Source organism: Littorina saxatilis, linkage group LG10, assembly GCF_037325665.1.
Source record: "Littorina saxatilis isolate snail1 linkage group LG10, US_GU_Lsax_2.0, whole genome shotgun sequence".
Classification (NCBI taxonomy): domain Eukaryota; kingdom Metazoa; phylum Mollusca; class Gastropoda; order Littorinimorpha; family Littorinidae; genus Littorina; species Littorina saxatilis.
Genome location: NC_090254.1, coordinates 4,582,668 through 4,593,829, shown reverse-complemented (window position 1 = coordinate 4,593,829; position 11,162 = coordinate 4,582,668). Strand labels below are relative to the sequence as shown.

Genomic DNA, 11,162 nt, shown 5'->3' with positions numbered 1-11,162 from the left:
TGGTTGTCGTTTCCTTGACGTTCAGCAGTTTCTCTACCTGTCCCTGCAGTTTCTCCATCTCAAATCGAGCGTTGGCAAGATCGCTCTCTGCCTGGATTTTCTCTTTTCTCAAGCGTCGTGATGAACCTGGGGCATCTGTGGCGGTGTCGATCAAACACAACGCTTTCAATTGTTTCTGTAGTTCACAGTTCTTCGATTTTTCTATTTCTAAGTGGGATTCTAGTACTTCCACCTTCTCATTATCCACACTGTTGCTTCGTTCATTTTTCACGTATGAAGTAAGGACAGTTTTGTCCAGTTTGGACTTGCAGTCTTGGAGCTGGGAGAGAGCAGCCTTTGCAGTGTCTAGTTCTGCCCTCACCTTGTGGTGTGACTCTCTCCACCGCTGTTCTTCTGCTTCTAGCTCTTTCAGTCTCTTTTCAAACTCTGCCCGCTCCTCTCTAGCCTTCTCTTCATAGCTGTCAAACTCTTTGGTAGTCTGCTGTCGCTGCTGTAACTCTGTGGTTAGCTTCTCCACGGCTGTCTTCTGCTGTGACAGCTCTGAGGTCAGCTTGTCGGTCGATTCCTTGCTGGCCGCTTCCGTCTGTGCCACGCGTGTTTTCAGCACGCTCATCTCTTCCAGCAGGTTGGCCTTCTCCTTCTCAAGCTTCTGCAGCTCCTGAGTGACGGAATCCAAGTGTTGTTCCAGCTCCGCCTTCTCCGCGGCTAGAGTCTCTGCGCTCTCCTTGTGTTTGTGTGTCAGAGCTGTCTGCATGTGCAGGGATGACCGGAGGTCTGCCAGCTCCATGGTGGCTTCGCTCAGCTGTGTCACCTGCGTGTCCGACTGCACCGCCTCTTCCTGCAGTCGCGCAAATGATGCGTGCAGTTCCCGCACCTCTCTCTCTCTGGCCTCCAGGGCCTCTCGGGCCTCCGTCAGCTTCTTCTCCTGCACTCGCCGGGCCTCCTTCTGGGCTTTCTCAAGGCTCTGCAGTTTGTGCAGGCGACTGGACTCGCTCTCTTTCAGCTCCTCCAACATCTGCTTTGTCCTCTCCAGCTCTCTCTCCGCGTCTGATCGCAGCTTCTTCTGCTCTGTCAAGGTGTCTTGTGTCGATTTGTGGCTCAGTTTCAGCTCTTCGAGCTCTTTTTGTACTGCGCCGAAGCTGTCTTTCTGCTCTGTCAAGGCGTCTTGTGTCGATTTGTGGCTTACTTTGAGTGCTTCCAGCTCTTTTTGTACTGCGGCGTAGTTATCTCTCTGCTCTGTCAAGGTCGTTTCTGCAGCTTTGTGGCTCACTTTGAGTGCTTCCAGCTCTTTTTGTACTGCGGCGTTGTTGTTTCTCTGCTCTGTCAACGCATCTTCTGCAGAAGTATGGCTGGCTTTGAGGGCGTCTAGCTCTTGCCGTAGTTCTTCAAGTTGTTGGTTGGCCGCTGCAACTTGCTTCTGTAGCTCTTCGTTGTGCGCCATGGCTGAATCTTTTTCTCCCTCTACCGCTTGGAGCTTGGCTTCCAGTTCACAGACCCTTTGCTCCTCCACCCCTCTCCTTGCCTCCACATCAACCATTCTGGTCTCGCTGTCCGAGACTTGCGTCTGGAGGTACTCACATTGCTGAGTTCTCTGCTGCAGACACTCGTTGGCCTCACTCAGCGCGGACTTCAGCAAGCTTTCGTTGGACGCTGCCAGTCGACCGTCATCCTTTGTCTCCTTGCCGAGCTCTGCCAGTTCTTTTGACTTTGACTCAAGGTCGCCTGCGGTCTGGCTGAGCATTGAGCGGAGCTCAGCGACGACGGTTTCCAGTGCTTCCACTTTCTCCCTGGCCGTCTCTGCCTCTGCCTTCTCTTTCTCTACCTGTGGGCAATAGACAAAGGGACAAGCCAGTGTTAAAACATGTGAACAGGTAGATATGATACGAGTGACTGCTAAATAAACAGTGAAAATATACTGACTCAGTGACTAAAGAACATCGAAGAAACTGCTCGATCAAAATATCAACCGGAGTATAAAAACTAAAAAAATGTAAACGATTGCTGATTTCATTCCTGGTAGTTTGGGATTCTTATTGGAAAAATACCACAAATGTGTGAATCACCTTATTCCTGCATTACAACGTGTGAAGAATGTGCTTTGACATCTCTCACGCCTGTATGTGTGCTTCTTGGTGTGTTCTTGACAAATGTATGCAAAATCATGCAACCCAAGATCTCAAGAATGATCTCTGGCGCTTTGGCAATGGCGGAAATCTAGCAAGTGGCGGAGAAATCTTCCCCTGTAGGTCTCCTAGTGACGGCCCACATCAACTGACCTGCTCTTCCAGGTCCTTGACCTTCTCCTCAAGCTGGTCTTTCTCTTCCACGGCCGCCTCGAAGTTGGTGCTGCGAGCGTCCAGGGTCAGCTTGTACGTGTCGCACTCGCTCTGCAGCACGGTGCTCCTGTCCGTCACCGAGCTCACCGTCTGTCGCAGGTCATCCAGTTCAAGGTCGCTCTCCTTCTTCTTGGCCTCCAGCTGAACAAACAGAATTCACAAGTTAGAAATTGGGGAGAGAGAGAGAAAGATTTTTTTTTTTTTTTTTCTGATGACAAGACCAAAAGAAATTATGGTCGGTAGGTTGGTTACTTTTCTTTTTTTGGGACCTCCAATTATTAAGACTTCCTCCCTTGGCTTTACTTTGAGAATTTCTGTTGTAAACCTGTGTAAATCTACCTCTATTTTAGGACTCCCTCTTTTTTAAGGCCTGGTTTTCTCACATTTCTGGAGGTCTTATAAACAAAGGGAAGTAAGCACATACGACATGTGTCATAGAGTAAGTGACATATATTTGGAACCATTCTCCTGGAACCTGAGAGAATAAGCACTGAATTGAACAAGCAACTTTCATTCTCTTTTGGATGAGACCCCCCCTAGGAGAAGCTGTTTGGCGCCCTAAAGAAGACGGCGGCATTCATGCGTGCCACAGGAGTGGATGTCTAGAAGGAGCGAACGAGAGGAAGAGGAAGAGGAAGAGGAAAAAGAGGAAGAGGAAGAGGAAGAAGAGGAAGAGGAAGAGGAAGAGGAGGAAGAAGAAGAGGAAGAGGAAGAGGAAGAAGAAGAAGAAGAGGAAGAGGAAGAAGACCCTCTTTTGGAGGTGTTCAAAAGGGACCAATGTAACACAACCAGCTTCTCCTCCAATCAGCACATCTCACCTGTGTGAGCGTCACCTTGGTGTCTCTCAGTGCAGTCACCACCTCAGACTTGCTGGCCTCGGCCGCTAGTTCTTTTTGTTTGGCCGCCGTAAGTCGCGACTCCAGGTCTTCGGCCGATGACTCTGCAATCCTCAGCTTCTGGCGCAGCTCAGCTGACTCCGACTGGAAGGAATGAACAAACTTTATTTTACAAGGGATAAAGGTTTAAGGCACATTGCCTTGAAAGGAATTACAAGAATGTCAAGGTCACAACTTGAGTAAGGTATTGCTTTGAAAAGTCTCTTCTCCAACCCAGAGCTAAAGATGTTGCATCTTCAGGCAATCCATTCAAGGAAAAAAGCGTTTGAAGGAAATAGATAACGCGGGGGGTCCAGGTGGCCGTGTAGGTCCCACGCAGGAGTCAAGGGGCAGAGCCCCTGGTGATGGGGGTCTTGGGCCAACGCCCCCGGAAGCTGAAGCATTTTGGCCTTGTAAATATGAATTTAACCCCCTCTTGTAAAAGATAGAATGTGCATGTAAAAAAACCCACTATTTTGTCCCTCATTTTTTAAAGTTTTACTTTCGCGGAAATCTGCAAAATTGCGGAGATTTGAATTGGTGTCTCTTTGACGCTTCTCTTTGGTCGAGTGTGTACCTGATTGTCGGTGAGTTCGGTGAGGAGCTCTTTCTTGTTGTCGAGCTGTCGCTGCAGCTCGGTGCTGGCGGAGCTCAACTCCTCGAACTTGCCCTGCAGCTCCTGCAGGTCGCGCTGACTTTGCTCCAGGCGTGCCTCCAGCTCCCCCCTCTCCTCCAGCTGCAGGTGAACCGCCTCCGCCGTCTCCCACGCCTCACGCAGCTTCTGCCGCACCTCTGACGTCACGCTGCCGCTCTGTGAGGGAGAGAATATGATTAGGCCAAACAAAAATGTATGTTGGTGTAGGGTAACGTGACCCAAACACCAGCAACACAGAATAATGCACAGATATTACCTGATAATTTGACATCTGATAAACAAAGGTAATTAAGCGCTCTAAATGCATACAACATGTGTAATACGTAGAGTAAGTGCAAGTTATTCGGAACGATTCTCCTGGCACTTGAGAGAATAACAACTTTCATCCTTGAAATGATAAGCATTGAAATGAACAAGCGACTTTCATTCTCACAGATTCTTTTGATGCAGACCTGGGAACCCCAAACAAATGCTTTTTTTCAATGTTTACCGACAAAAACTGTAATCATGTGTCAAAATACTGGATCGGCTTCGGGATGCGCTTGTGAAGAAAAGTACTCTAGGAATCTTTCTCGTCGTTTTTTTCTCTCCATTGACTGTACTGTTCGTATTCTAGACAATCATGCGTACAAACTATGGCAAAATCATATGGGTTCCCAGGTCTGTGGACATGAAAGTAAAGTCAAGCCTGCCCTGACCAGACAGACAAGAAACTTTACCTTGTTCATCACTGACTGCAGGTCCCTGATCTGCTGCACCAAGTCAAGCCTGCCCTGACCAGACAGACAAGAAACTTTACCTTGTTCATCACTGACTGCAGGTCCCTGATCTGCTGCACCAAGTCAAGCCTGCCCTGACCAGACAGACAAGAAACTTTACCTTGTTCATCACTGACTGCAGGTCCCTGATCTGCTGCACCAAGTCAAGCCTGCCCTGACCAGACAGACAAGAAACTTTACCTTGTTCATCACTGACTGCAGGTCCCTGATCTGCTGCACCAAGTCAAGACGCATGCTCTCCTCCATCTCCGCCCCCTTCCTCTTCCTCCCCGCCCCTCCCCCCTGCACCTTCCGTCGCTGTCTCAATGGGGACCTCGACTTTTCGGGCGTTGCCGCTTTCATCGGCGACGTGGCCGCACACTTGCCGAGGTTCTTGAGACAAAAAACATAGGGCAGCTTTGTTATTTCCTTGGAGAAATGTGGACGCAAAGTCAACACAATCACATACAGATAAGGACATGTTATGCACTTAAAAAGTATTACAAAAATGTCAGGTACCAATTAAAAAATCGACAAACATTCCGAATAGGCGTAACTTGGCAACGTTTACATACGAAGAGAAAGCCAAATCAATTATCTATCCAGAACAAGTTATATCGCAATGCTAACTGATTAAGGTCTTGTTATAAATATGTTGAACATTCTATCCATTCAGATAAGTCTTAAATATCTTATCAATTAGAAACACACACCACACAGACAGACACACAGACTGCACAACACCCCAAGAAGTGTCACCATACCTTAGACTTGAGTAAGGCCATCTGAGACTTGAGGTTGTTGATCTCGGCGGTGTAGCCATGGATGAGCGCTTTCTCTCTCTGCTGGAAGTCCTCCTCTTCGTGCTTGAGGCGATTGCGAGCAATGGCCAGCTCCTCCTGACATGTCTTGAGGGCGCCATTGGCGTCAACAGCTTTACGTCCGTCTTGGATGCGACTCTCCAACCGTGACAGTTCACCTACACAAAGAACAATGTTCTGAAGGGATACTCAGAAATAGCCATGACCAGTAATGTTCAACGGCTTTACGACGTCTTGAAGGCGACTTTCTAACCGCAACAATTACCCTGCACAAAGGACAATGTTCTGAAGGGATACTGAGAAGTAGCCATGACCAGTATTGCTCATCGGCTTTACGACGTCTTGAAGGCGACTTTCTAATCGCGACAGTTCACCTGCAGTCTGCACAAAGAACAATGTTCTGATTGAAGGGATACTCAGAAATAGCCATGACCAGTAATGTTCAATGGCTTTATGTCTGTCTTGAAGGCGACTTTCTAACCGGAAGGACAATGTTCTGAAGGGATACTGAGAAGTAGCCATGACCAGTAATGTTCAACGGCTTTACGACGTCTTGAATGCGACTCTACTACCGCAACAGTTCACCTGCAGTCTGCACAAAGGACAACGTTCTGAAGGGATACTCAGAAATAGCCATGACCAGTAATCATTTTAATGTTGTCTGTTTTACATTTTAAACTTTATCATGCCATTTCTGTGAACTTGAGGTCTATTCCTCTCAGTGGAAGTCCAGTAACAAAAAGAGTGGCTCTACCAAGGCCGGTGCTTCTGGCAGTATGACAGGTCTGTTTGAAGCCACGGCGTTCATAAAAAAGTGGGACATGGATACTTCCTCTAAGTTATAACATACAACTGACCTGTGTCTGTCCATACTGGATTCCAACTCATGACCCAAGGATCACAAGTCTTTCAACTGAGCAACCATATACCCGCCCCAGAGGTGACACCGGGGTGGGACATGATACATACCATGTGAGTCATCAAATAAAGTTGACCAGTGTCCATCACGTCTTGGATTTGAACCTGTGATCTGAGGATCACCAGTCCTGGGCACTACCCACTGAGCTACCAGCCACCCCATCCACCCCCCCCCCCCCCCTTCCATCTACTGTATCTTTAAACCACATTCATAATAAATGTAATGCATTGAGGTAACTTTTCTCAGTTTTCTGTCTTTTACTTTCTATATAAGTGCTTCAGAGATAAATTCAGATGGTGGACCTAAAGGAGAAACTGTGGGGCCCAGCGGAGTCCCTGCGGCAAACTGCAGATTTCATCACATCAACAACCTTGACAGTCTAGCATGGCAACGGGAACATTGAAGAAGATGAAGATAAACTCATTTTGCTCTGTCTGCGTGTGCATGCATTGCACACATGAATGTGTATAATTGTTTACACAGAGTTGGCCTCGTAACTTGCACTGACCCATACTTATCTCATCACATGCATGTGTATAATTGTTTACACAGAGTTGGCCTCGTAACTTGCACTGACCCATACTTATCTCATCACATGAATGTGTATAATTGTTTACACAGAGTTGGCCTCGTAACTTGCACTGACCCATACTTATCTCATCACATGCATGTGTATAATTGTTTACACAGAGTTGGCCTCGTAACTTGCACTGACCCATACTTATCTGATCTGATGCATTGTTCCGACCCCTGATCGACCAATACTTATGACATGTTCTTAGGTCTTCAAACAGAACAATTTAATGTAGCCAGGACATTTGGACCTATATATATTTTGATCTCAGGTCAGAGTCTGGGAACACTGTATGCGCATAAACAGTACAGTGGGGCCCCCCTATGGTGACCTACACAAATCTCCTCTTCCATTCTTTCTCCTCTGCTGAGACAAATCGCTTGCTGGGTGTTCACGATCGCGACGTGTCTTTTTCGTCCCTCTCAGATTGCGATGGTTAGTTGTGTTCCGATTCTAAGGGCTTGAGCTCTTTTCTCTCCCTTGCGTAATGGGGGATAGTAGACAGCGGTATTTGTGTCACCTGCAGCTTTGTCAGTTCTATGTTGGTGTAAACAATTACAACAAAGTTGCCTTCTGTGAATATTCCCACTGCCAGCTGTACATTGCTCAGATAGAGTACATGTACAGCTTTGCAATTTGATCCCATACGCAAAATGTTGTCAGCCAGTCCTTTTCCCCTGCTGACACTGGGCTGAATCATCATTATCATACCACTGCAGCAGCCGACGAATTATTTTGCAAATTGCTAGTTTCTTTGAAGTCAACCGCCACCGCTCAGTTTGTGTCACTTGCAGACGTTTGTTGTATTTTAGACACAAAGTACACAATAACGTGCTATTTTAGATGTAGACTCAATAGGTCATGTATGAATAAAGTGGATCACATGGGGCCCCGATGGCTCAGGCGTTGAATAAATGATGAGAACTGGTGTGTGGTTTACTTCATGTGTGCTAAAGCAATTCAAGTGATCTGTAAGTGGCATTTAATGTTCTTGAATGCTATTGCAAGTGTGTTCCATCAGGTAAGTAATGCTATTTTAGTGAAGAAATGTAATCGTTCTGTTAACCTCTTGTGAGGCGGAGTGGGTCTTGAAGATCGGCGAGCGATGGCTTGCTGATTTTTTACTTGAAGTGAAAGATGAATCAATTTGTGTGTGTGTCTGAGCGTAAAACGGGGTGCACAAAACGATTCAGAAAGCTTGTAATGGAGTGGAGTCGGAGCTTCCATTCAGTTGTTTGTTTGTATACTGTATAGGAATAGTAGTAATATTACTAATAAAGGAGTAGGATATTTCGATCGACTGGCACTTTGATACACTTGTGCTCACAGCCTGCCTCTGCTGCATATTTCCCCCACCTTAACTCTGCCATACACGTTACCCTTGTTGATTTTAATCAACTGATTTTCTTGTGCGTTTTGGGATGCAATGACCTGTGCATATTATGCGTTGTTGGTGTGCGTGCGCATCCGTTTGTGTGTGCATGTGAATTTGTTGTTCCTTTGATTTTTTTAATACGCTTTTCTCCTTTCTTATGCAATATTTTATCATTAAATTGCTGCTTAAGATCAGGAGATGACAAATACATGAACACTCAAAGTAGATACATGTACAGGCTGAGGGGGGAGAGAGAGAGAGAGAGAGAGAGAGAGAGAGAGAGAGAGAGAGAGAGAGAGAGAGAGAGAGACAGAGAGACAGAGAGAGAGAGAGAGAGAGAGAGAGAGAGAGAGAGAGAGAGAGAAAATGGCATTACCGACAAAACAAAAAACCTCAAACAACACATGAACAAGTCCACCCATCCGCTGAGCAACATAAGACTAATGCCTAAGCAGAGAAACCTAATTGGTAATGAAATCATCCACATCATTTTAAAGTAATGTATCTGGTTTTAGGCAGCATCAAATCAGTGCTGAATGACAGTCAATTGAAAAGTTCTTTCTGAAAACCTTCCGGGCAATATCAATCTGTTTCTTTTCATTATCCATTTGATACAAGGATAAAAGTTGAGAATGTTCAAAGGAAGACTGGCTTGCAATTATTAGTTCATTTTTTCCATGCCATTTTCTCTTCCTGAAGATTTTCAAAATGCAGGAAGTCTAATAAAAATCCCTTTTTCAGCAATTCCTGAAGAGAAGTTTCAACCCGATTTCTACCATCTCTGCTGTGAGCATTGTCTTGTATGCCGTTCAACGTTCGGTTTGAGAGAGAAGTTCCATATTCCGTCAGTATAATCATCTTTATTTCTACTGACAAACAATCATCATTAAAACTAAAAGACACTGGTGTGCATTAAAAATTCAAAACAGGTGTAAATACAAGCAGTGTTCAAGTGGTTACAACTATTTCAGTCACTGATTTGAATACCTTTCCCAGATACATTACAAGACGGTTTGTTCAAAGGCTATAAGCTCTCCTCCAGAGAAAACTCAACTGAAATAGAAAAGGTCAAAGCTGCTGTTCAAACAGTAATATGCTAATTTGTTTCAACAAGGCATTGGCATAATTAAGAAGAATTTACATGATCAAGGAAATTGATGAAGTTTACAAGACTAACACAAGCATGATTCACACACCAGGAGAACAGAACATGCACACTTGGCACAATCATTTATCTAACAGCGGAGTAATATCTGCAAACATTCACACATCCCCTGCACTTTCAAAACTGATAAACTGTGTTCTACACCTTATAAAATATGAACCAACCAATGAAATGTGACCCACAATCTATAAAATCTGTTCTACACCTTATAAAATATGAACCAACCAATAAAATGTGACCTACAATCTATGAAATGTGATCTACAGCTTATAAAATACACCCACAACTTCTGAAATGTGATCTACAATGTATGAAATACAATAAGTAATGATCACCTTTTATTTACTCAGCTGTTAATAGAAGTTATGATGACTTCAGTAGAATATTATGTTTCTCGTGAGTCTATCATTTGCCGATCAAACCCATGTGGATTTCTGTATCACAGTTAGGAACAAAACTGACATTCCATATAAAAACACTGATGGTCCATATTTGAAGAGTGAAGCTAAAATGTCTGTGGCTAAACTATTTAAACAGTTACTAAAATATAACCTTGCCAATAAAACTTTGTTGCTTTCCAAAACGACTACCGTACTTTCATGACTATAAGGTGCATTTTTTTTCTCAACTTTGACCCCTGCGCCAGAAGAATCAGTGTCTGTAAACTAGTGCAGGCAGCTGGTCTCATGTCGCTGCATGATATTGGTCATTGACCCAAGGTCACAAGGCCAACCAGCTATTGGAATGCACTGGCTTTGATCTCACCACACATCCTGGTGCAAACATATTTTTACTCTGTAAACTTCCTTTGACTTGGCACCAATATACCGAAAGTGTATATTGTGTTGATTTGTCCTATTTTAACTGTAAAAGTGGGGGTTGCGTCTTTTTACAACAAAGCGCTTTATAGTCTCAGAAATATGGTAGTAGAAAATTATCCATTGTAAGTGACACTCAAGGCCAAATTATTTAACAAATACTATATTGGATTTTGTGTTATTTTGTTCTTAAATAACAGCTATTGTGTTTTTAACGTAGCAATAGGGCCTGATAAATGCGGACAAGTAAAAGACAAGTTGCATTTATACTAGTTGGAGTCAAAAACTGCAGCATTAACAGGCTGGGAACAACAACTTGAATGTTCCACTCAAACGTGGGGCATGGGATTGTCATGGATATGTGGTTTTCTTAGTCCTTTTGTCGTGGACTTTGCTCCAAACCTTGCTTCACAAAAAAATCCTTGCTCAAACCACACGTTTTACACAGCAAACACAATTACAAATATAAATAAATGTGTTGCGAAAATCGATTAAAAACTAAAATAGGGCAGACAATGAAGAAAAAGTTGAGGAAGAAAAAGAGAAAAAAGAGAAAAAAGAATATTACGCATATGTTATGTTGTAAGCAAGATAATTAGACTTCATTATGACCAGCACATGTCAGAAACTATAAAATTACAATAACCCCTCATCCTGTAAAATGACAATCACCCCTTTATCCTGTAAAATGACAATCACCCCTTTATCCTGTAAAATGACAATCACCCCTTTATCCTGTAAAATGACAATCACCCCTTTATCCTGTAAAATGACAATCACCCCTTTATCCTGTAAAGTTGCAATACCCTTTTCCTTCATCCTCGTTGTTGTAAGATCTGTTCAGTTATGATAAAGGCATATTCACC

General features: G+C 44.2%; 1 protein-coding gene across 1 annotated transcript in view; it reads right to left on the bottom strand.

Annotated features, from left to right (window-relative positions):
• Window positions 1-11,162, bottom strand: part of LOC138979130 (kinesin-like protein KIF20B) — an 87,016-nt gene that overhangs the window by 38,880 nt on the left and 36,974 nt on the right. The window contains exons 20-26 of the mRNA XM_070351940.1: window positions 5,389-5,603; window positions 4,826-5,017; window positions 4,586-4,639; window positions 3,789-4,022; window positions 3,155-3,316; window positions 2,277-2,477; window positions 1-1,822 (exon numbers count right to left, since the gene is read on the bottom strand). The exon at window positions 1-1,822 is cut by the window's left edge and continues 341 nt beyond it. Of these exons, the coding sequence (XP_070208041.1) occupies window positions 1-1,822; window positions 2,277-2,477; window positions 3,155-3,316; window positions 3,789-4,022; window positions 4,586-4,639; window positions 4,826-5,017; window positions 5,389-5,603 (2,880 nt within the window). The remainder of the gene's footprint in view (window positions 1,823-2,276; window positions 2,478-3,154; window positions 3,317-3,788; window positions 4,023-4,585; window positions 4,640-4,825; window positions 5,018-5,388; window positions 5,604-11,162) is intronic.